General features: G+C 44.1%; 1 protein-coding gene across 2 annotated transcripts in view; it reads left to right on the top strand.

Moving 5' to 3' along the window:
* Window positions 1-24,987, top strand: part of NHLRC2 (NHL repeat containing 2) — a 731,521-nt gene that overhangs the window by 527,466 nt on the left and 179,068 nt on the right. For both annotated transcript variants that reach the window (XM_069239322.1, XM_069239323.1), the window contains exons 6-7: window positions 18,278-18,371; window positions 18,947-19,178. In XM_069239322.1, the coding sequence (XP_069095423.1) occupies window positions 18,278-18,371; window positions 18,947-19,178 (326 nt within the window). The remainder of the gene's footprint in view (window positions 1-18,277; window positions 18,372-18,946; window positions 19,179-24,987) is intronic.

Genomic DNA, 24,987 nt, shown 5'->3' with positions numbered 1-24,987 from the left:
CCAAACACTGTAGTTCAATAAATGTCTGTCAGTTGTAATGGGCACATGTGGCTACAAGTTAAAGAGTTTTAAAAGTTGATTGGTCTTGCACAAATATGACTGACCAGCAGAGTAAGGATCATGGCAATGTTATAGATGGAGGTTTATAAAGACAGTTCATTGTTGATGGAAAGACCAGCTTATACATATAGGCAGACATGGAGAAGTGACATATGTTTCTTTGTATGCTTTGCTTAGCTACCTTGTATCAAAAAGAGGACGGTGTAACAGTGGTTTCAAACATTGCAGGTGCAAGTAGCTGTACTTCAGACAGAATTGTGTTTAAGCTACTGTCTGCAAGTAACTCTGACTCATAAACAAGGGAAGAAAAGTACTAATTGTACTTGCATTGATTCACAGTTTGAGAGAATGAAATGTATGTTCCTCTATATAAGCTGCAGTTGTTGTCATAGGATGTGAGTAGTTAACAGTTAGTTGGAGTTAAAGTGTTTTATATAGATTTTAGAGACAACAGCTCCAAGTGTGTACTGGATGTGTCAGTCTGTCCATAGGAAGTCAAGGTATGATCCTGAAATGGTGAATTGTGACTCAGTCAATTACATCCCTTATGAAATCTTTCTGTCAATTGAATGAAACTCATTTTTTCAGAAGGAAGTTGGTGGTGAAAACCTTTATGAAATAATAATAGTAGATAGCAGATCAATTACATAATTATTTTATGTTCCTGTTATGGCTTGTGTTTTTCTTCAGGTCCAGGAGGTGAGAGGATGTAGCCCATAAATTATACAGTGGAACAGTGGAAGTGAAATATTGTTAGTCTTGCATAGAGATGGCTTTGACATAATCCAGCACGTGTCTCTCTATTACACTGGATCAGAATATTATCCTGATAGACTTTGTCAACATACCTAATCGACTCACTTGCCACTGGTTCTTGGGACCGCAGTGTAAATCGGTATGAGTGTTGTCAAGTTCTGATAGTATTGAGATCAATTTTGGAGGGATGGTCATCTGCAGGGCATTACTCAAACAAATTTATGCCATAGACCCCCTTGGTACAAGGAACTGTACTTGTCTGATCATGGAGACAGAGATGGACATATTCCTTGGTCAGTAGAATCTACTACCAAAGTACTACAGGTGCTCTTTGTTTGGTTTCTAAATGTCTGTATGTCTTTGACATTGCTCGCCAAGTGGCTGATGGAACTAAGCACTCGCTACTGATATTTATGAACAATGTACCTGCCACACCTAAGTTTCCACTTACTATTTCTTGCTTCAGAGGTACCATATTATTAGGTTCAGTAATAGTATCATCTGTCACTTACATCTGAATTGATTTGCAGCAAGCATTGGTAATGCCAATAGGTCTGGCGAATTATTGAACATGCCTTTGCGTCATTGAGGGGTTTAAGCACGCAGTAAGCCATTATACATGCTCTTAGTCCCTCATCTTTGCACCTATGCTTCCATTCCTTCATCCACTGATGCATTCTTGATTTTACCCTTTGACGTAACTGCAAAAAACACACACAAACTCGACAAAATGCGTAAAATAAATGTAAAAAAAATACTAGTAGAAAATAATTAAAAATGCTACATTCTAATCAATAACAAAATTAAACATAGCAGTGAGTGTACATCTTGGACAACAATGATATACTTTGGGCAACACCATTCCTTAATGGACTCCTGGTTTAAAGAAAGTGGCCATGTGGGATGAAACTATACAGATCAAATGAGTGGCCTGTTCGTACTGCCTGGAGAGTTGTAGTATCCTCTCTATAAAAAAAAGAGAAGAAGCAAAGAAATGAAAGACAAACTCTAGAAGGATAAAATCAAAAACTAAATGATTGGCCCAAGAACCCTGACACTGAAACACACTCATTTTCAACTGAATGCGCAAATGTCATCAGAAAATACTGTCTTTTGCAGGGCACGAGAGCCAGTGGCTGATACTGAACTGACCCGTTGTCTCTGCAGGACGCTGTCATGGATGGGAGCAGAGTGTAAATGAAACGTCGAAAGACCAGTGGCAGAAGGGAGCTTGCCAAAGGAACTCTCTGTATCTTTGTGGCTCTATATACAATATATATATATTATTATACGATACTAGCAAACAGCTAAGCCTGTCTGATCTTTCGAAGAGATTCTAGCAAGAAGTATTACAGTGCAAATCTTCTACCTATAGGGTTTATTCACAGGCGGTAACCAACACCAAAATCCTACCCTACAAAGGTATTCTGTGATATTTTGTGTAACAAAATACCTCTATGCAGGCTTTATTGCAGAGGAATAACAATTCACCTTAAATGACTATTGACTTTAACATATGCTTTTCTCAATCAATCTGTCAGATATACTGCCTTTATCATTACTTTTCATAATAAACAGATCAGACCTATTGCATCTGAAATATGTTTTTGAAGAGAAGCAATGAGACCTCTAGCTGTTATCAATGGTTTCACAGCATTATTCAGGCCTCCTGTTTTAAGCGTTCACTTTCTCAATAGGCCTCCATCAGGCTTAAAGTCATAAAACTGCAAAACTATATAAAATTATAGTTAGCAAAGAAATCTATGATCTCGCCTATGAGAGACAAGCAAGGATTCTGACTGTGTAAATCTATACTGATGGTGTGCCACAGGGAGCAACCAAGACCAAAAGCCTTGCCCCTTATGGTAGCCTGAAATTCCATGTAACAAAAATACCCATATTGTAGGCTTTAATACAGAGTAATAACAATCAGCTCTTTAATGCCTATTGACTTTAACATATGCTTTTGCAATCACTATGTCAAGCCTACTGGCTTTGTCTGAACTTTTCATTATAAAAAATTAAGCCTACAACCTTTGTGATTGGCTTATCACTATAACCAACTTAGACCTGCTATGCTGGTTATAAGCCATCCAGCAAGGTAATCATCAGGTATACCTCAATAAAATTACAAATCTGTAGAAACTTAAACTAAAATCAATATACAATCCTTATTGTCAGACCCTGGTGATAAAGATCAACATAGTGAAAATCTTGTATCTACATGGTTTGTTCGGATGGGTCACCAACACTATAATTCTTGCCTGCTAAAGTAATTTGTGAGATCTTGTGTAACAAAATACCTGCCTACAGGCTTAGCACAATATAACAACAATCCACCCTTAAAACCCTATTGACTTTAACACCTATTTTTCACATTAAATAAGGCATTATAAACAGATCACACCTTAGGAACCCACCATTTCCCATTTCTTTTTCTCTGATTCTGGTGCTTCACCTTGAGGTTAATTTAATTCATTCAATGCCTGAATTGGTGTTAATAGGAAACAACCCCTTTTCTCTTTTTCAGCTTTCCATTATTCTGGTTTATTTCAAGTAATTGTAGCTGATTCAAGGGTGCAAAACTTTGCCACCTCATCTGCATACCTATTTCCAAGTGTATGAACACTTCACCACTGAATTTCTGTTTAGGAATTTGTGATGATTTTATTAGATTCAGAATGAACATTCCATTGCTTATGGGTTTACCATAGGCTGTCTTAAAACCCTTTGGACCACAACTGACCAAAGTCGCTGACACACCAAAACCACACTGGCTGTCTGAGTCCATCAGATAAGCAACATTCTCTTGTGAGGGCAATCAATTCTGCTACTGGTGCTAAAGTTACATCAAATAGGTATGATGCTTCCATGATATTTAAGATGGTACACACTTCATGAGCTGCCCTCAATGCACCAAGAAGGTCTCTTATGTAAGAACTTCCCTTAAATAAAAGCTGATTAGCCTGTTCAACTGGAATATTGTGTATGTTAGGTTTTGGCTTGGTGCCCAGTTTTGTTACATCCATATAGTCATGGTCATAATCCTCATCACTTTCCACATTTTCCTCATCTCTGTTTGCAATTTGCAAAAGTTTTTCAGGATTCAGGTAATTATATCATCTGACTGAAATACTGTCAACCGCCAAAATTGTTTGCTCAAATTAATAAGACGTCAGACGCTGAGTTTGTGTTCAAGTCACCAACCCCTCAACTGAATGAAGGACTAATACAATAAGTGGGTAACCCAACACAATCCCTTTACTTTACTGAATTGCAAGACAAAATGCTGTATCTGACTTCAAACTTCCAGATATCCAGGAAGTGTGGTGGCAATTGGATCTAATGTAGCAGAAAAAAATGCTACAGGTCTTTTGGTTTCAGCATGTTCTTGGACCTAAAGCGATAGAGCACACCCTTCTCTCTTGTGACAGAATAGGTTAAAACCCTTGCTCCTAATTTAGCATCCTTAGAGCCTTATCTTTGAGCTTAAGAAAGGCACGCATGCATTCATCATAGAATGGCACCAGATCGGACACATCACTGTGAGTTAGACTCTCTGTAAAGGCTTTACAATAAGGGAACATTTCAGTATCCACTTTCTACAGGTGCCAATTATTCCCAAGAACATTCTCACCTCTCTTTGGGTACTCAGAGGATTCATCTTTAGGAATGCAGGAACATGTTTTTTTAGACACCTTGTTAACCCATTTTTCAGTTGGGTTGATCAAGATATATCACTTCTTTCAGATAATACTGCATTTTAGTGGGAGACGCCTTGTGACCATTATTAGCAAGATAGTTTGAGTATGTAATTGTATTCAACTTGCAATCTTGTTTTGTTTTACATGGTACTATCAGGTCATCAGTAAATTGCATTAGCACCGAATTATTGGGTAAACTCTCAAAATCTTTCTTTAAGATCGGCCAAAAGATTGAGGGGGTTTCCGTATACCCTTTTGGGATACAACACCAAATGAGGACTTGATTAGATTAATCTGAATGCAAAAAAAGTTATTGGCTATCTTCATGGAGAGGAATAGAAAATAACACCTGGCACAAGTCAGTGCCAACGTCTGTGTACCGTTATCTATAGGAATCTGAAAACAAATCACAGCAAGATTCGGTACCATAGGACAACATCGAAGTACAAACGTATTTATCTTTCTCAGATCTTAGAACTCCCCCCCCCCCCCCTCCATTTTTCTTTTTTTTTTAATGCCCATCAAGGGCTAATTGCATGGACTATCTAGTACCGCTCTTGGAATTCCCTGTTCTAACATATGGTTTTCATTCTCTCCTCTGCTTCCCAAGGCATCTGGTACTGAGAAGTTTGAGGGTAAACAGTATTTGGTTTTTCTGTAATTTTTGCTGGCTCTGCAATTTTACTGTATGCCTTAAATCACAATGTAAATCATCTTTTATGAGGATTGGAGATAACTGGGAACGTCTGATTTAATTTTGAATGGAAGGTCTTAATCTTGAGTTTAATTTTCAACTTCATGCGACATACAATAAATCACGCAATTAATCTTACAAAGGAGATCCCTCCCTAACAACTTTACAGGACTCATGTCATGTATTATGAACTGGTCATCATTTTCTAAAGGTTCACTCCTAAGGAGGAGACATTTGCTGAAATCTGACTAATCATCTGTTTTGTTGCTGATTCGTACAACTTAGAGTTGTTTTCACAAGAGGGATAGGTTTGGAATTTTCATCAGACAAATCGCGTAGCGGACAGCACTTGCATCAAAGAAAAATGATTAACTTGGTAGCCATTCATCTCAGAATCTGCATATTGGGCACTCTGGTCTACCTCTAGAACTGCTCCAAGCATGCAGTCATTCTTCCCACTCAGGCACCATCACTGTAAATTAAACACATTGCTGAAAACTGTGAAAAACTATCATTGATAATTTTGTTGAATGCTAGTGTGGTAATGTCCCTCTGGAGCTAGATTTGTATTGCGGAGCTGTGTTTATAAGTCAAAAAGACAGAAACCACCCAGAGATGCTCACATGAATACTCCGCACCCATCAGCCCACCCAACCACCAGTGTCTTGAGAAACCCTCATATTCCTTAGAATGTTAGCTCTACACCAGCCTTCTATGTTTTATTTCACATTTTCTGCTGAGTTAATGGAGCTTCAGGCACATTTGCAAAGAATTGCCTTTGATTCTGCATATTCTACATAGAAGCCAATTAGGCTGGGACCAATGACTGTTTTGGTGCATTCAGTGCTAACTGATTTGAACTCTGCTGGTTTTGGGAAACAGCATCATTTTGAATTTGATAAGGATTTGATATGCATTTCCTATTCCAGTGGCCAAGACAACCGCAATAGTGGCAAGGAGATGCTCTTTTTCAGCTTCATGTTCATATCATGTTCTTTATAGTGCCATGTGAAGTCACAAAAATGGAGAAACCCCTCACATACAAAGGGGGGCAGGTTTTTTACCCACCCAAACAAACATAGAATCTCTCCGCTCTGACAAAGACAAACTATCTTATTGTTTATTTGATTACTTATTATTGCACCACTTATTAATTCCTATATGCCATAGAACATACCAAAAATCAATTTAAAAAATGTATATATTTATTTTGCCCATCAGTCATAAAAAGAATTTTAAAATATGCATGCACTGCCTCCTTTGGCTCTTGGGTAGCTGTTATGATCTTATACCAGTTCACCTCTTTCTCTGGCACATTTTGTTTCAAATGTGCAATCATCTCCTTGTACTTATGCATAATAGGAGCAGCTGGAGTATTTTGATGAAGCCTTCTTACACTCTGCCCACAAATCTTTAGGGATCACAGTTTTAAACAATATATTCATGGGGTTGTGGCCAACTGCCGGCCGTGATGGCCGCATACTGACGGAACTCCGGCGACCACCCAGCCAAAGCTCCTAAAATATCCTCTATATCCCTTCGCCCCGTGGTCGAATGAACTAATTCTCGTTCTCGCCCGCCAAGGGTATACCGAGAAACAGAGCCAGAGGACAGAGAGGCCCTGATCGTTTGGACGACACAGCAGGGCCTGTTGCCGCGCTTGCGGCCAGACCTCGTCTGGGATTAGGTACCCGTTGTGAGAGCCGGTGGGACCGCAGCAGCAGATCTGTTGAGCCGACCCCTCCCCGTTGAGGAGAAGAGATCGGATGCATTGATGCGACTGGCAGGAGACTCGTTTGGAGGGGCGTGCCATCAGCAGTTCCCCGGGCAGTGGGCGCTTGGGCCCGTGCTCCGGATTGAGGCCTGGCCTCGCACCTCCATTTTAAGACCAGCCAGAGAACTGTCGGGCTGGCCCTGGAGAGAAGAGTTGTCTGAGGTGCTTGAAGGAACCTAGAGGGGGCACAGATGTGGACTACCTCTCCCCCCCCTGGTAGTGTATTGGACCAGGGCTGGGATTTGAGTTGGGGCGGCGGCTGATGAGGCCTCGCTGGAGGTGTGGTGGGGGCTCGCGGTCATCCACCTGGCTTGTGTGTCCCCTCCCTGGGGCCCCTCTGGTCTGCTCCCGAGGGGTGCAGGTGGACTGACCTGGGCGCTACCCTGGGGCCACATTAAGCACACAACATAAGTCACAGCCACAGTATAAACCACAGACTGATGTCGGAGGCCCCGGACAAGGAGTCTGGCACTGCAGGTCAGCGAAGGTATCGTTGGAGAGGCAGCCTGGTGGTCCTCAGTTGAGTGCTCCTTTCACCTTGGGAGAGGTGAGAAGCAGAAGCCCGGGCACTCCTGGGGCCAGCAGGCTTGGAGGGCCCCAGGCGGTGGGTCAGCCTGACCCCGGTCGCCCATTCGAACTGGCGGAGTGAATCGCAGCTGATCGTGTTGGGATGATCGTTCCTCCATCCTCAGTCCAGGCAGGCTCCTGCGACTACACCACATCATGAGCCGCCACCACTGGGGTTCCGTCTCCCCATAGGCCACCCTCTGGCAGCCACTTTTACAATATGCCAACAAGATGACAGGAGGAAAGATTGCAAGAGGCGACCATCAACTGAAGTTGAACAGATTTACGCAACCAAGAGACACAGCTGAGATGGTCGGTGGGAAGGGGGGACCCAGGAGGCTCAGGCAACACCACGAGCAGGGACAGGTTGTAATGGCGTCTATCCAGGGGGTATGTGGCTCTCTGGATATTAAAATTGATGTGGTGTAGGTGGAGATTGCCCTTATATGGGCAGACATGCACAACTTGGGAGCTAGAGTAAAAGAGGCAGAGAGTTCCTTACTACAGCTCAAAGATAACATCACAGCACTTTCTATGCAGCTCAAAACGTTGCAAGTCACCACTGACCAGTTACGAGAGAAGTTTGAAAGGCCAGTCCCAGAGGAACAATATACGCATAATTGGGGTGCCCGAAAAGACCGATGGGCTGGCCGTAGTCCTGTTAGTTGAAGAACTCATATTAAAACAGGTGCAACCATGTGACCTAACCAAATACTTTCCAGTGGAGTGAGCCACAGAATCCCTGACGTGCCGCCGAAACCAGGCGCGCTGCCCCGTTCTATCATAGAAAGACTTTTAAAATTCTGAGACCAGGACCGGTAATTCTTCAAGCAGCCCCAGCGTCCCACCCTTGCACATTGGAAGTGCTCGGATTACCTTCTTTCCTGATTTCACTCTCCATGTCCAGAGGCTATTTTGCAGTTTCCTCAAAGTGAAGAAAGCCCTGAGGGAATGTGACCTCAAGTACTCAATGAACAGCTTTGAGTAGTTATGGCAGGCAAAACGCATTTCTTTTCAACCCCAGAAGCAGCTTAAGAATGGCTGGATGGATGGCAGGTCGCCGGAGGGACACAACGCCACAGCCACTCTGGGAAACGCCGTGGAGGTGGCCCCAAAAGGGAGCACTGCGGGAACCCCGAAGAGGGGAAGCAGGCAAACCTGCATCGTCTAGTCTGGAGTACAGCTCAACTCGGGGTAAGGTGCCTGGGGTCACGGGGTGAAGGGAGCGGCCCGAGGACAGATCAAGTGGCAGCGGCGATGCCTCTGTACCGCTCGGTGAGACTTCCGGAGGCAGCCCTTAGTGGTCCCCTATCTGGTGGTCGGAGACACGATGGGGACTGCTGACGATAAGATACTTACTCAGTAATGACATTCCTGTAAAGGGTCAGGTGTGGGCCAAATGGCAGTAGTTGCACTCCCGAAGTAGTTGTATGTTTGTGAGGGCAACAGGCGCTCTGCGGAGTTGGGTAGGCAGGTAGTTTGGAATCTGCAGCGCAGTGTAGCGGGGGAATTGTGTCACAAATGGGGTTGTTTCATCTTAGTTGTTGTTTACACTCAGGAAAAACACACATTTCCATTCAAGGACGCAGAGACACTCATGTCCCCTAATCACTCAGTCTGGCCCCACCAAACACTGATGCACGGCCTCTGGGCGCGATCGAGTACCGGGCATGGCGATGGCTTAAGTAAATATGTTGACACTAAGGAGTCTATCCTGGAATGTCCACTGCCTAGGAGACAAGGTAAAACAGGGAGTGGTGCTCCAATACATCAAACGACTCTCTCCCGACATAGTTCTTTTACACAAGGTTCACCTTTTGGGCAACAAGTGTCACGCTGCTGATCGGTGGGGGTATAAGATGGTCGCCTATGTGGGACATACCCCCTCCTCTCGAGGAGTGGAAATTTTAGAGAAAAAGTCACTGCCCCTCGACATCCGGCAAGTATGGCCGGACCGGCAGGGCCACTACGTGGTACTTTCTGGAACTTGGGAAGGCAATCCCTTGAACATGCTTTCAGTGTACATCCCACCATGATGGCATGACTCGGCACTATCAGCCTTGACCACTCTACTCCTCAGTCTTCTAGAAGGGGACCTCATCATCAGTGAGGACTTTAATGCGACGATTTGCTGCAGTGGGGACAGCCACCCCCCAGGTCTCCAGGCTCGGCTAGGCAACCGTTCCCAGACTTCCTCACAGCTCAAGACCTCACTGATGTGTGGCGTTTCCTAAACCCAACGGCCAAGCAATTCACCTTTTAATTCAGAGTGCACAATAGTTTCTCCCAAATCAATTAATTTCTTATGCCAACTCTCCAACTACTAATGGTCCAGGAGATCTCCAACCTAGCTAGGGGCATCTCCGACCATTCTCACCTGTGGCTGGTTTATGATTCCGAAGGGAGACCTACAAATTGTCGCATCATGTTGAGTCCCAGGTATCTTAAAATGCCAATAATTAGAGCGGCAATGATAGACGCGACTGACCATTACTCTACGGAAAACAACACTCAGTTAATTCGCCACTCACGTTCTGGGAGGCCTACAAAACAGTGATCAAGGGGGTTGGCTTCTCCCTGATGTTGGGACAGAAAAAAGAAAAGAGGGCAAAAATTGTTGGCTCTTGAACAAGAGATACTCACCCTCGAGGCCAGTCTGCCAGCTCAGGAGGGATCGGATGGTGCCCACTTCCTGGCCCTCAAACAAAAAGAATACCGAGATGTGGCACAGGAAGCTGCCAAAGCTCATCACAAGGCAACACAACACCACATTTACCAATCAGGAGATAAGACTGGGAAGTCGTTGGCCACGCTGGATAGGAAGGTGGCGGCTAGATGATGGGTGGCAGGGGTCTGGAAGGACTCAGGCGTGCTAGTTAGTAGATGGGAAGACATAGCTGGAACGTTTGCCCAATACTAACCAAACTCTACTGCACAAGGAGCCAATCCACGAAAATATTATGCAGCTGAGCTTCTGGGTGACATCCCCCTCCCAGCGCTCACCATAGAAGACAGGGAAGCAGCTCTAGATAAAGAACTCTCCCAGGAGGAAATAGTAAGCGCGACCAGGGAGTTGAAGCCAGGCAAAGCATCAGGACCCAATGGGATACCAATAGAACTCTATAAGCTGACAGCCACCAAGCTTGCCCTGCCCCTGAAAAAGATGTCTGAGGAAAGCCAGAAGGTGGGGGTACTCCCGTTAGACCAGCACCAGACCTCTGTATTAGTCATCCACCAGGCAGGGAAACCTAGGTAGGACTGTGGCTCCTACAGGCCTATCTCGTTACCGAACATAGAGGTGAAAATGCTCGCCATGGTATTAGCCTCCCAACTGACCCATATGATTCGCAACCTTATCAGCCTGGACCAGTCAGGCTTTATGCCATGGCAAAATACAGCACTTAACCTCTGTAGGTTGCACGGGGTACTGGGCCAGACGGAAAGCATATGGGAACGCACTGTGATTTTGTCCCTTGACGCGCGTATGACTTTTGACACTGTAGTATGTAGCAGTGAACGGAATATGGTCCAAACATTCAAACTTGCACGGGGCAGGAATGCCCACTCTCCCTCCTACTGTTTGCCCTAGTCCTGGAACCACTGGCAGCTTGGGTACGCCAAGAACCTCTGATCTGGGGACTCCGCTGGGCACACCAACAGGAAGACAGAATATTGCTGTATGTCAATGACATTTTGCATTATGTGGCAGACCCTCCCAGGACCCTGGACCATAGAGTACACATAGTGACCCAATTCGGTCAGTACTCAGGCTATACAATCTGTTGGAACAAATCTACTATATGTATCCTTGAAGGGGACCCTCCCTGTTTGCCACGCGGCTGTGAAGCCGAGGTGGTGAAGGAGGGCTTTAGGTACCTGAGCATTTACATCACCAAAGACCTGACATGCTTCTAATCCCGCAACCTCCTCCTCCTCTTGGCTCGCCTCCAGCAGGACGTTCAACACTGGAGGGCTCTCCCCTCATCATTGCTGGGCAGGGCCGCCCTTTTGAAGATGATGTCCCTCCCACGATTCCTAAACATACTGCACAATTCTCCCTATCCAGTACCGTCAACATACTATAGAGCCATAGACAACAAACTCAGAACCCTACTATGGGATGGGGGCCCAGCACACATAGCCCTAGCCAATCTGACAAGGACCTGGTATGACAGGGGGATTCCTCTACCTAATATTAGGAAATACCATTGGGCAGCGCAACTTACAACCATAAACTATTGGATGCATACACCCCCTGGGGATCCTGCTTACCTCAATGATCGGTGGCTGATGCTGTCGGGGGGACACTTGAGAGCCCTATATGCAACCCCCAGGACAAGGCATGTTCATGGGCCGACCGTGATCACACTCACCAATTGGCACACCACACTCCGCGCACTAGGCTGTGAGGGGAAAATCACAGAGGTGACCCCCCTATGGGACTCTGGGGCAGTTGACACCCTGAGAGATTTGACGAGGTTTGGCAGTTGGGAGTTGATTGGCATATCTAAAGTGGGAGACTTATGGTCACTGGGTTAAGTAGTCTCTTTTTCCAACCTACAAGTAGAGTACGCATTGGCCCCATCCGGGTACTACTGTTATCTTCAGGTGTGCCATGCACTCCGGTCGGTGCTTCTGGGGGGGCAGGTGCAGAGGGGGGGAGAGACCCGCCCAAGTCTTCCCCTAGGGAGTAGATTGCTAGAATAACACCTACACAAAAAAGCCATATCCCTCACTTACCAGAAGTTAGTTAACAAAACACTGAACCTACTTACACACCTCAAGGGGAGATTGGAGTGAGATGTGGGAAGCCTAGACGATGGTGAATGGTGTGCGCCACTGGCCTCCCCACGACACGTGGGCATTAGAGCCCAGTTTTGCTTGTTACAGCTGCAGATCCTGCATAGGTCCTACCTGACCGCTACTGCAAAAGCCAGAATGGACAAAGCAAACGACGCTCAATGTCATTTGGTGGGTGTGGTCAGATGGGCTCATCTATGCACATCTTATGGTAATACCCATACAAGTTTACTGGGTCTCTGAGGTTGCCTGCTTGAATGAAGTGTGGGGCGGCAGGATGGATGGGTCACCAAAATGGTGCCTGTTAAACATTTGGGATGACACTGGCCTTGGGAGGGCGGTAGTGACATGATGACGCTTGGATTGATTGTGGCCAAAAGAATTATTGCGCAGTTGTGGGGGGCACCCCATGCTCCAAAATTGAGAGACTGGAAGAGGGACATGGACTAGTGCATGGTCACAGAGAAGGCGACTTATGAGGTCCTGGGCTGCCCGCAAAAATGGGTAAAAGTATGGGGGCACTGAAACGCTTACATGGGAAACATTTGTGCCTATCCACTCGGTGGGACAACATCGGTTCTGGACATGTCATACCAAGGGCCCCCAGAGGGCCAAGAGGGGCTGGTGAGGGACCCTTGATTTCCAATTGGGCAAATTTAGTTGTGGTGGTGGTGCCTCAGATTGTATTTGTTGCATTGTTCTGTTTAAAGTGTATTGGAATGCCTGAGATACGTTCTTGCCAAATTGTCTCATGCCATTCTTTTAACCTTAGGCACACATGGAAACCCAAATTCAATGTTATTTTATATGAGGGAGAAACTTTTGGGGAAATCTTTTTCGCCTCAGTCTCAGAACTTTAGGCTGTTTGAATGTAGCACTCATTTTCATTCCAACTGATTCAAAATAAAAATGCAAAGATACAACAGCTAACCAATCACTTTACGGCTATGGCAAAGGTCAAATAATCACAGCACAACTATGACAGCAACGGATCAATGAGGGTGCGACTCACTGTGATGTTCCACCAATCCCAGTGCAGCTCTCCAGTAACAGTAGACCAATTGTAGTGCTAGTCTTGAGACCATGTCAACAAGCCATCACAGCACAACACAATGCTTTCTGATCACGAAAACAAACTATGTTTTATTCTGAAGCGAGTTCTTGACCAGTGGCACCTCACCCTGATCGCTTCTATTTCCTTGCAATTTTGGGATTCCTAATTTTTTGGAGTGATCGTTTTTGAGGTGCAGCCTATTTTTGGAGTGCCTGCATTCTCCACAAAAAGTGTTGACACTATCTTGCAAGATAAAGCGCCTTCACAGGATTGTGAATGGTGTGAAACCTTAAGCATGTATGAGGCAATGTGTCACCAAGCAGCACACAACTAAAACATCAATAAAATAGCATTTTCAAGGAAATCAATTCTGTGGACTCAGAAGTAAAATGAAATCATGAAGATTTATTTAAATAATTCAGGGTGCAATACAGAAGGGAAAAGCAGAAATGAATAGAAATACAAAATAAATCAGTATAGGGAATTAGGGTGAGGCTTAATCAAATGCATAAGTGAATGACATAAGGCCACATCTAAAGCATAAGATGAACCAATAAGGATACTGCCTCTTGCGTGAGGGAGCCAGACCTCTTGCTCAACCTCTGGATTTTGCAGCTTACATAACTAAATTCACTATAGAAGTCAATAGAAATTGCAAAGTCGACATAAGGTGATCAAATATAGCAATTAATTGACAACTCACAATACAGAACTCTACAACATCATCTAATGCTACCACTCTAACACTAGCCCCTAACTTGAATAATAATGTGCCCAATTCTATTCTCATGTCTTCAGTTGTGGCAGTACAAAGTATTTACAGAACACTGAACGTCATACACGTGAATGACTAATGGCAGGAAAATCCTTGAAAGTTGCAACAGTTTTCACCATATTTTTTTGAGAAAAGCATGTCAACACAAAGCTGTGAAAATGCACATTTTGGTTATGTAGGATGAACAGAAGAATGAAAACACAAGCATTATTATGGCTATGCTGAAAAATGAATATGGAGTTGAAGCTCAGTTTGGGACTAGTTGTGTCGAGCACAGGAAAATACAGTTCTGTCAAATACAATGATGTTGTTTTGGTTCCGGAATATTCATAATATTCATATTCATAAAGTTCAAATTCAGCCCTGACACCACTAAGGTCTTCTACTGATTATTCATGACAAAATGCAATTTACAAATTACAAGCAAGAATAATAGAAACTGAAAATGTGCTTCATAGATGAAACTGGTACCCGGACGCTTAGAAAATCCACAGAAGAATATCAAAATGTCTCAGCTTCTATGAAATGTTTTTTGAAGTGGAAGGGCAATTATATCAACTTTTGCATAACACGTGTACATGATTTAGGGTTGTGGGGGGTCATCACAGAGTGGGATGGGGTCAGTGAGAGTTGCAGGCCCCACCCCGCTCTGTGACAAGCTGTCAGTGAATAACACTCTGCCCTGGGCACTTCGTCTTAAAACTCAAGTGCCCAGGTCCAAGGCAATCTGTGACTCTCCTCCTCATCATGAGTGGGAGGGCCTTGGAGTGTTTGCCAGCTATAGAGGTCATGCCCACAGGAACTGTGACCTCTTCAGCCCGGTAAAGTACAGCTCAGACAGCCAGGAGCCTGTGCTTTTAGCACATATCTAGCTCCTGCCTGCCCGACCTGAAAATAAAGGCGACCTTTGCTTAGCCTGACAGACCCTCTTTTAGTTTGGCAAAAGGTGAGGGAACGTGGCGTTTGTCCATTACGATGGGGTTTTCTGCTGTAGATGGCACCTGTCCTGGCTAGGTTGTTATGAATTATGTATAGAATAATTGTTGAGTAACAGATGTTTTTCACTTAGGACTTATGAGTCACATCAAATATATCAAATAGATAACAAGACCAAGTTGTCTCTTGTCTCTTGTCACTCTGACTGTTGAGGTGAAAACGTCCCCTTTATTCACCTTTTGCCTATCTATGATTTTATTTAAGGATGCTCACCATAGTCATCAGCCTATCCTTTTAATGAATGTGCAGAAGCAAAGGTATAATTGGGAGCCATACAGAACAAGGCCACACCTTCCCTTCCAAAAATATGGTCATATTCTACCTACCCCAGGACCCCTATATTTAAACTTCAAAAAACAATTTAACTAATGTCCCATACCACCCACCTACAGCTCTTCTACCACCATCTACCTAAATCTACCCACTTCCACCACCCTCTGTGCCTTCTCTCCTCCGCCTTATCTAAAACTGCCCTCTTCACTCTCACATGAGTGGAGAGCAAGCACATTAATGCCTCTCAGTCAATATTGGACTGGGACAGAAGACAGGCCCGGGCATCAAAATAAAAGTGGCCCCTGTTAGTGACTTAAAAAGCTAAAAAAAAGTGGCTCAGGTTTGCAAATTGGGGCAGTTTTGAACTTGTAAAACACGCTGTACAAGGGCTTTCGAAGGTATGGAACACTGCATGGATGTGTACTTGCCACAGACAACGTTTGTTTTAATATCAGGGAAATCAATAGTAAAAAACTACCTAGAAGAGCATAAATGAGGCCCACAACCCACCAGAACACCGGCCCACACACTGACCTCCTGTCGGGCGCTGCCTGATTGCCCTATACACCAGTCTGACCCTGCTCTCAGTAAGAGCCATGCAGTACCGTGTCTGCACTGAGAATACAGTAGGGAGGGAGAGCCCACCTACGTTTATGTTCTAGCTGTGAATATGTTGTCTCTAACTTCTTTTCTTTCTTGTTTGGTGCAACTCCTAGCACCATTGCGATTTCCATACAGCAAGTAAATATGACATCCAATTTGGCATTTACCCTAAAGCATATTTATCAAACTTTTGGTTTTCTGTACTGTATGAATACTAACTACTTCACTATAGTAGTGATGAGTAGATAGACAGATCTTGCTACAGTTATACAGTTCAGATTCTGTACTGTGTTATTCAGAGAGAAGATAAATATCATTCATTCAAAGAAAGTAAATAATCGACACCTTAATTAAGTTATTAAAGTGATTTATTTGTAATCGGTCTTGGAAAGATTTCACTTTTTCAGGCAGGTTTGGAATGATGCTTTTAAAGAAACATCTATGATTTATTGGGATAAGTATAATGTCCGTCCTTCCACATCTACGTAATATGTTAAGGGATGAAAGACAACAAATTCAACATTACATTGTGTTATCAGAATATCGCCTTCTAAACTCAGAACCCTATGCACACGCAAGTCCAGAGAAATATAGAACGCATTGTACATACCTGTTGCATTCTAAAAAAAATAGAATTAATCTCTGTAGCCACATGTGAAGCATAAGCATCCCATCTTAACATAATTTCTTTCATAGAAAGTTATGCATAGCATACACTGTAACATAAACAACAAGTTGTGTGTCAAAAGTGCTGTGTGTGATGCTGTTCGTAAAGACTTTAACATTCCAGGCACGGGTCTGGAGGCATGAGAATAGAAGTAGCCGGTTTACTTCTCAGAGCTTTGAATGGATATGGCAGTCTGCCATTTGTCCTGTGGGTGTCTGAGTGGGTATCGGTGAATTTTGCATAAGAAATTAAGCTTATGTGTCTGAGTCACTGCCAGAACAAGTGCCCATTTAGTTGCATATCATGCCAGCACCCTTTACCCATGGAGGTCTTGCAGGGCTAGAGCGGAACCACTCAAGCCAGATCAATGCTTTGGGAAGGCCAGGAGGACTGAAGTAGAGCCAGAGCCATTGTTTCTGTAAGTGATAAGTTCAGGGGCATGGTCATTCACGTGACAGATGAGTGCATCAGAGGAGGGTGTGAAGTGTCAGGCCAGAATATTGCAAACTGTGCGTGTCCGGGAAGAAAAAGGGCGGACGTTTTTCAGTCCGGATAGCGACTCACGAAGCGGTGGTACTTGTTTAAAACGCCTCTCAGTATCTTGCACAGTTGCATGCTTTTATATTCATAAGCCTTCCTTCAGCCGTCTGTCTTGAAATTGCCTTTGAACACTCCAGTCTTTAGATCTTGGATACTGTGGTTAGGTCCTAAAAATGCTCACCTGCATCGCTGTTCTTGTCTGGTCTAGTGAGTCTCTCCAGCTGAAGATTCATTCACCTATCTACGGCCTGGCTTTGTTTTTACTGACATAATTAAATATACCACATTGATGGAGATAGAAGTGAATCTCCTATTTATTTTGTACCCTTTTCCTTTTGTGTAGTATTTTGATTGTATCAAAAGCATAGATATGCTTGCTGGTTGGATACATCTTTTATTTTGTGTTACGTTATTCTGTTTTCAATTGCATGAGTATATATTTGTGTATAGCTGACCCTGGGGGCACAGGATGGGTGTGAAGGGCATGGCTAATGATTCTTAGGGGGGGGGTACAGCACGAGTGGTAAGTGCAGGGCATGGATAGAGGCATTGAACTCCTTGCCCATTGGAGGGGCTTCTCTGGCTTAAGGGCTGGAAACGGAGCATGCCCTGCCCCGACCGAATGAAGTGGTATCTTGCTTTGGTTAGTGGGACCTGGTTTGATATGTTAGCTTTGCTTAAATTACAGAACAGTTACTTGGTCTTGTATTACTCTGTCTACCTGGATCATCTGGTATGCTCTTCCCAACCTGTCAGCAAGAATGCCATCTACTCTTTCAATACATGGTCAAAATCAATATCCATGAGCAGCGGAAGAACTATAAGGAAGCACGTCTTTGAGTGGAACCTACTTTCAGCTCATTACATTTAAACATATGTTTAGGTGAGTGAGGCAAAACATAGACAATGGGTATACATAAAGAGCACGTTTGTGTATATGTTGTGCTGAGATGAAGAGTGGCTCAGCACTGGGTTTCACTTCATGTGCTTTTGTTTGTCTTTCTTGTGGTTTAGGGCTTAATGAAGACAGTGTCCTATGGATAGCCATGGCGGGCACCCATCAAATCTGGGCTCTGCTCCTTGAAGATGGATCACTGCCGAAACAAAGGTAATCAACCAGGCGCTCTGCTAGCCAAAGCATGGAAAGCTACAAAAATAGAATATACATTTAAGATTCATCCCAGGGAGTTCGTAAACATTGAACACAAAATGAGAATGTATTTATTTAAAAAGAACTATGTCAGAAAGTTGTGAAAAATGGTCATTGAAAGACAGGAGTATTTGCTATAAGCAATTGTTTTTCCTTAAAGAATAAGGCCACTTGTGGTAATGTGATTATCAGAGGAGACATGTTGTTATACTTACAAAACAGGAGCCAATCATTCCTATATGCAACTTGAGGTCCTCGATTGGCAATCCTGGCTCAGTTGCCAGTATTGGTACAAGTTTGCTCCTGCATCCTTACTTTGAGTGACTTCTTCGGGATAATAACACGACAATCTCACAGTTTCAATGCAAACAAAACCATAATACTCTAGAAAATGCTGATAGGATAGCTCATTGAGACTGGTTATGGCAGCACTGTGAACCAGTTGTGGACTATGTTAAGGATCTTAATGAGCATTAAATATTTTTTTTTTACTGTTTAGACGTTTACCTGAGTTGCATTGTTTCCTTCAACAGTGGTTTACCAAAGGGAGCCTGCGTTCGATTTGCTGGGAGTGGAAATGAAGAAAATAGGAACAATTCGTACCCACATAAGGCAGGGTTTGCCCAGCCCTCTGGTCTTTCGCTTTCTTCAGAGGAGCCCTGGAACTGCCTGTTTGTAGCCGACAGTGAGAGCAGCTCGGTGCGGACAGTCTCCATGAAAGATGGGGCAGTTAAGCATCTTGTGGGAGGCGAGAGGGATCCCATGGTAAGAACATTGTTTATCTCCACTCTTAAGTCACGACTTCTCAAGCCTTACAATATACTGCCAAATCAATTAAATATCTGTAGCCTATTGACAGTTTTATTTTGCAGCAGAGATGATATTTACCTTCTAGTGTTTATCCCAAGGGATGTCCATTCTGTGCTGTTCTCTTTTACTGTAAGTTCTAAAATTGGTCAAAAGCCACTCATGTTGTCCTGTACATGCTTTGTCCTCTCTCAGCCAGGGTATCATGCATGTTTGTCTTCTTCCAGTTTCTCCTCTTGTTTGCCATATTCTTCCATCTAATAACCTTCGGAACCCAGCTGGTTCAAGAAAGAGCAACCTTTTCAACATCACCCTTAAAGGAAATCACCAAAAATGGTCCCATGCGCTGTCAATGTCTTTGATTTTTGTGCAGTCTCCTTTGATCATGATCAACAGATGGGTATATATTAATGTACTGGGCACCCTATAGCAGGGTCACTGGAAATATGCAACAGTGTTGACTAAATTATATGTCAAGAAAAGGCAAACCGTGCTGCACATTTTGTGATAGTATTTCTAGCACAGGATTCGCCTCATTGGTACTAGCTTATAGCCCAAATTCTGTAATAAGCAACTTAAAGGTGACCAATCAATCTTCACGAAGGTCCTTCCACTCCGGGGCTTCATGTAAGGCACATTTTTAGTAACTTACTTTTCACCTTTTAAGTTAAAAGCAAAATATTTCTGTTAGAATCTGCAGATTTGCAGCACATGATGGGTTATGCGGCTACTGTGGCAAATCTGAAATTCTACTTGAAATGCTGTGACCACAGATTAGCATAATTTCAGCTGTACTGTTCTGTAGAAGAATCACCTCTTCATACCTTTCCTTTCTTGGCTCATGATTCAAAAAGCACTTCCTACAGCTGGTTTTCTAACCTTTTACGGACGTGACACTATTGTCCTGGAATAGCTGAAGGTGGAACAAGTTGTGAATCTGGCTTTTCCCTGCTACTTGTATTTCTGGCCTTACAAGTTCGGTTTTGACTTAAAAATGAATGCCATTGCCCAACCAGATGATCCCATCTCGTTCTTCTCCTGATTCCACATCGGTCGTGATCGGTGGTGTTTGGTGATTTGGTTAGATTTAAATCGTGAATCAAACTGTGCAATGCAAAACAAGCAAAGCAAGCGCCGCCCTCCCTGGGGTAGCCCCAAGGAAGAAAAACACAAATACAGGCCAAGTGGTATATTTTTACAGCAGAATTCTAAATCTAATAATCTGTTTTACAGCTACTTTTGAAAGTGAGCTCCTAACCTCGAACGCCCTTTTCTGCAGTAGGTACAGCTAAACAGGACACCGCTGGAATCCACCGTGGGCACAACTCACTGCCGCCCATAACTACAAGTGCTCGAAGGAAGGACGCTTGCCTTTAACTAGGAAGTGTCTCTTTCTCACAGGGGATGTTAAATGTGTGGAAGTCTGCATGCATTTCAAAGCTAGGAATCATGGTTGTACTAGGACAGAAAATGGCCACGGGCACCAAAGTGAAAGTGTCTCGCCCTTTAACGAATCAGATAGCTAAAAAGGTGGGCCACATTTGAAAATCGGGACAGGTATGGAGTTGTAAAGACACGCTGTGTAGGTGTTTCGCAAGGCATGGGGAGACTGCATGCATTTGTGCATGCAGCAGGCTAGGTTTGTGGTAATATCCTGGAAAGCTACAATAAAAACCGGTCCACCATACCGTAAAATCAGCCCCACACACTGACATATCAGCTACCAATAAGGGGTAAGAGGTGGAGGAGGGGGGCAGTGCATGGAGCCAGGGGCAGTAACATTAAAAAAAACTAAAGACGTATCTGCCGCTCCACTTGTCTCATCTTCTCTCACCAACCAATCACAAAGCTTCTTTCATACTGTTACACAGCATGAAAGAAGTGCCGCAATTGACCCAAGGGGGCAGAAATGCCGTCCAGGTGGATAGTGCGGCTCTGTGCTTGTGAAATACAGCCGGGTGGAGAGTTTCTAAGTGCGCATGTCAGTTTAAACCCCCCTTTGCCGGCCGGCCAAACTGACATGTGCATTTAGAAGCGCACATACCACTCCTCCTCCACTTGACGTCGAGGAGGCTGACCCCGCCCCACCCTACAAAGGCGGGGAAAAAAAGGAATAATGAAATACTTATATTATCCCTTTATTTTTCTGTTTTTTTGTCAGTGGGGCGACGCTCCTCCGCCATAGCGGAGGGGCCACCTCTGCTTCCTGGCACTCTCTGATTGTCCGACTGTGCTAGGAATCCATAGTTACAGATGAGTACCATAGGTAGCCGTTCGATTGACTTTATATGGTACCCCCAATCATGTGCTGTCTTGTGTGGTGGGAGCATGCTGCAAACGTGGCTTGGAGTTTGCATCCTGCCCTGCTCAGACAGATAGTGACGTGCCATTGCTAGTGTTATTTTCAAACTCTCTTATCAGATTGGTCTTTACAGAGTAATGGGCAGGGTCAGCGCTTTGTTAGGATATTAGCAAAGGTGAGCATGTTTGTCTTTACCTTGGACAGAAACATGTTTTTGAGTTGAAACCACTTTCTTGCTATGCAGAGATGGGTCCGATGGCTTCACGTTGTGACATGTTTGGAATAGGTAATGAGACAGCTTCTTGGACTTAATACTACTGTACGGAGAGCCCTGGATGAACTTTTAAGTGTAATGAATCACACCACTTGTGATGTGGCAAAGAGGGGCGAGTACCGTGTGAGAATGGAATCGGGAGTCGCTCAAGGATGGCAACCAGACCTCAGGGTCTGCTGCCTTTGGGGCTTTGTCAGAACTTAATAAACCTGAAGGGGTTTTCATGTAGTACTTGTATAAATTATTTTACTATTTTTCTCCACCTGTGGTTAAATGTTTCTCCTGAGGGGCTTTCACACACCGCTAGAAGCAAACTTCTTTTGCAGGGCTTTTCTATTTTTTGCCATTGCATGCATAAAAAATCCTGCCATGAGAACAATTGATGAGTACGATAATTATTTTCCCTTTTACCTCTTTTGCATTTATATTATGGTCGATATCGTTTAGCTTCCATTAACTGCAGGATAGCCAGGTCAGCATGGGACCTTTGGAATTATTGCTGACTGTACACTTGGACACACTCCACCGTCACTACATCGTCGTGCGGCGGTCGGTTGTTGATCGCAGAAGAATGAACGCCCCTGACAAAGCTGTTGAGAGAAAGTGCTGGAGAATGGGACACAATGATTTGCCAGAGCACAAAGTGCTGGAGATAGTAGTGAAATAGAGAAGCCATTTTTAGCAGTTTTACACACACAGAAATGAATGGTTTTGGTTGGCGCCCTGATCCTATTGCATTAGTAGATGATTTGTGACGCCATTGGCCACGCCATCATCCGTTAGCTCCTCTACAGTTTAGGTTTAAGCACAGCATTTCTTTCATTGATTCCTTACTTCCATACAAATGGAGCCCTGACACCATCCATCCCCCGGTGCGTCGTTGTATGCTGCAACCATTGTTTAACTTGTGACAAAAAGGAAATAACTGTCTGGCCCCAAAAGTTTCCTTGGATTAAAAATGTCCCCGCCATCACTTTCTGACCCATAAAGACCACTGCCAGTGTAGTCCATTTATAATGCTGGTGAGAGGCAAAGTGAGTGTTTGCATTGCTTTTGGCATCATAATGGCTGCATAAGTCTCACATCCTCTTTCCCTAACTGCATTATCATACTGTCCACTTTCACAATGCTTCATGATGCCTAGATTAAAAAATACAGAGGTCATCATTACCGTTCATTGTGATGGATTGTAGAAGCTGCTGGGCCATTAGGGGAGGAGTGAGACTTTGTTCCAAGGTGAGTGGCCCCAAACTCTATTTGACGACATTGAGGCTGCCGTTGTCAGAGTCTTCTGATAGATGTCATTGAGCGTGTTTGCAGGTGAAACCGCAGTGCAAGGTGTTAAACTCCATTTGCCTGAAATAGGCAGAAAAAAGGTCAGTTAAGGTCAATGGGGCCATTTCGTAGAAGGCGAACCTACATTGAAATCTGATCAAAGAAGACTTATCTGCTTGATACTAAGTGCGACTCAACTGCATGGTAAGATTTTGGGATGACTTACTGAAGGTTTCTCTTGTGGGCCTGAGCTCATGTTCCATTGGTTGCTCAGTTCCAAGATGACACCAGCTGCTTTCCTTGTTACTAAAAGGACCACAACCTGAGCTTCTATGCCACTGTCACTATTAAACTAGGTATGGTTCTCTTGCATCAGGGCTTCACTTTATTTAACAGTAAGGTGGGTTCTTCCTCCTGGCCTTCCTGAAATGAACTGCTGAGATTCTGCATTTTCCTCCTAGGACCTTCCTGCTGCTTTAAAGGCCTCGCTGGTTGATTGCCCATGTGACGTTTGGTGAGGGCAGCACCTGGCCTGATCCGGCATTGTCGAGGTATTCATGCTCCTGTACAAGGGCCTTTGCCTGTCATAGCTTAGCTGGACCCTTGTCCTCTAAGCAGTCGCCTTTGATAAGACTTTACATTCCCCTCCATTCCTGGGTTGGGGTCCTGCCCCTACTGCTGTCAGTCATCCTCTTGCTGCAAAACCTAGGCTGTGCACAGCGCAATGCAATAAAGAATGGGGTGGAAGTACAGAGATTATGGGGCTCCAAAACAAATCTCACTGCTCAGCCCAGCAAACCCAGGCTCTGATTTCACCATTGCCCCATGTTATCTGTAATGGGTGCTGTGTCTCTCCTTAAATATATGCATTTGTTCAGTGTACTTCTGATACAACCTCATATTTAAACTGTCACCCATGACTTATGAGGTGCTATTTAATTTTGCCACAGTGTCTTCTTGCTGTCACTTAAGGATGCCTCAGAAAATGAGAGGGAGTCACCCCCGCCAGTGAGTGGCATATTGACACCTAGAATCCTGACCTGATCCCCAGCCTTCACCCTACTGTCAGTAAGATACCGCAGAGAGAGCCTTCTATGGGACCAAGAGTCTCTCTCTATTTAAGGAGCTTTCCCCTCTTCAATGCACTTAAGAACTTTTCCCCTGCTAAGCTTTTCACTGCAGATCTGGAGTGTCATTGCCATATACTATAAACGGAGGACAGGAGAAAAGGCATCTGTTTAGGTCATCTTCGCTATTTTGTGACACTTTGCACTTCCATAGGACCGACAAAATGACCCTTCACAAACTTTATTGATATCTGAAGCAATACGATCATGCCTAAGTCACCAGCACTCCGCCCCTGAACTAACTGTCCATTGCGTAGCCAATGAAATTCACAACACTGTGCGCAACCCATCGGGCCCTCTGCTGGGAAGTGTTCACTGACCCTGATGGTCAAGGTGTCCAGAGACATTCAACCTTCAAACAGCTCAAAGTAGAGCAGGTAGGGGACGCGTCCTATCCACTCAAGCATCATAACTGTCGAACCATCTACTCTTCACCCTTAAGATCGACAGAATAACACTTGTCTTTCGGATGGGGCCTCCGGCCCTCCTCTGTCCGCAGCAACGCTTACTCGAACAGTTCTTAATCTTGAGTCCCAGACGCTACTTCAGTGGTAAATGTACACACTCTACAAAAGTACCTATTACTTCATTTGTTTTTTGTTTTTACTGTGAGCAGCACTCTGTATAACTTCAGGGTAAGTTTGTGCTGTGTCTCCTGTGTAAAATAAAATGAATACAACATAAATCAGAGAGCTGCCTGGTCGTGGTAACCTTCATTCGTGACAGATCTGGGTTAGATTGAACCGAAAACGCCTAGAGTCATTTGATATTGCATATTGAGGCTTGCGT

This window comes from Pleurodeles waltl, chromosome 6, assembly GCF_031143425.1.
Source record: "Pleurodeles waltl isolate 20211129_DDA chromosome 6, aPleWal1.hap1.20221129, whole genome shotgun sequence".
Lineage (NCBI taxonomy): Eukaryota > Metazoa > Chordata > Amphibia > Caudata > Salamandridae > Pleurodeles > Pleurodeles waltl.
Note: the sequence above shows the minus strand (reverse complement) of the source record. Positions and strands in the feature narration are given on the sequence as shown.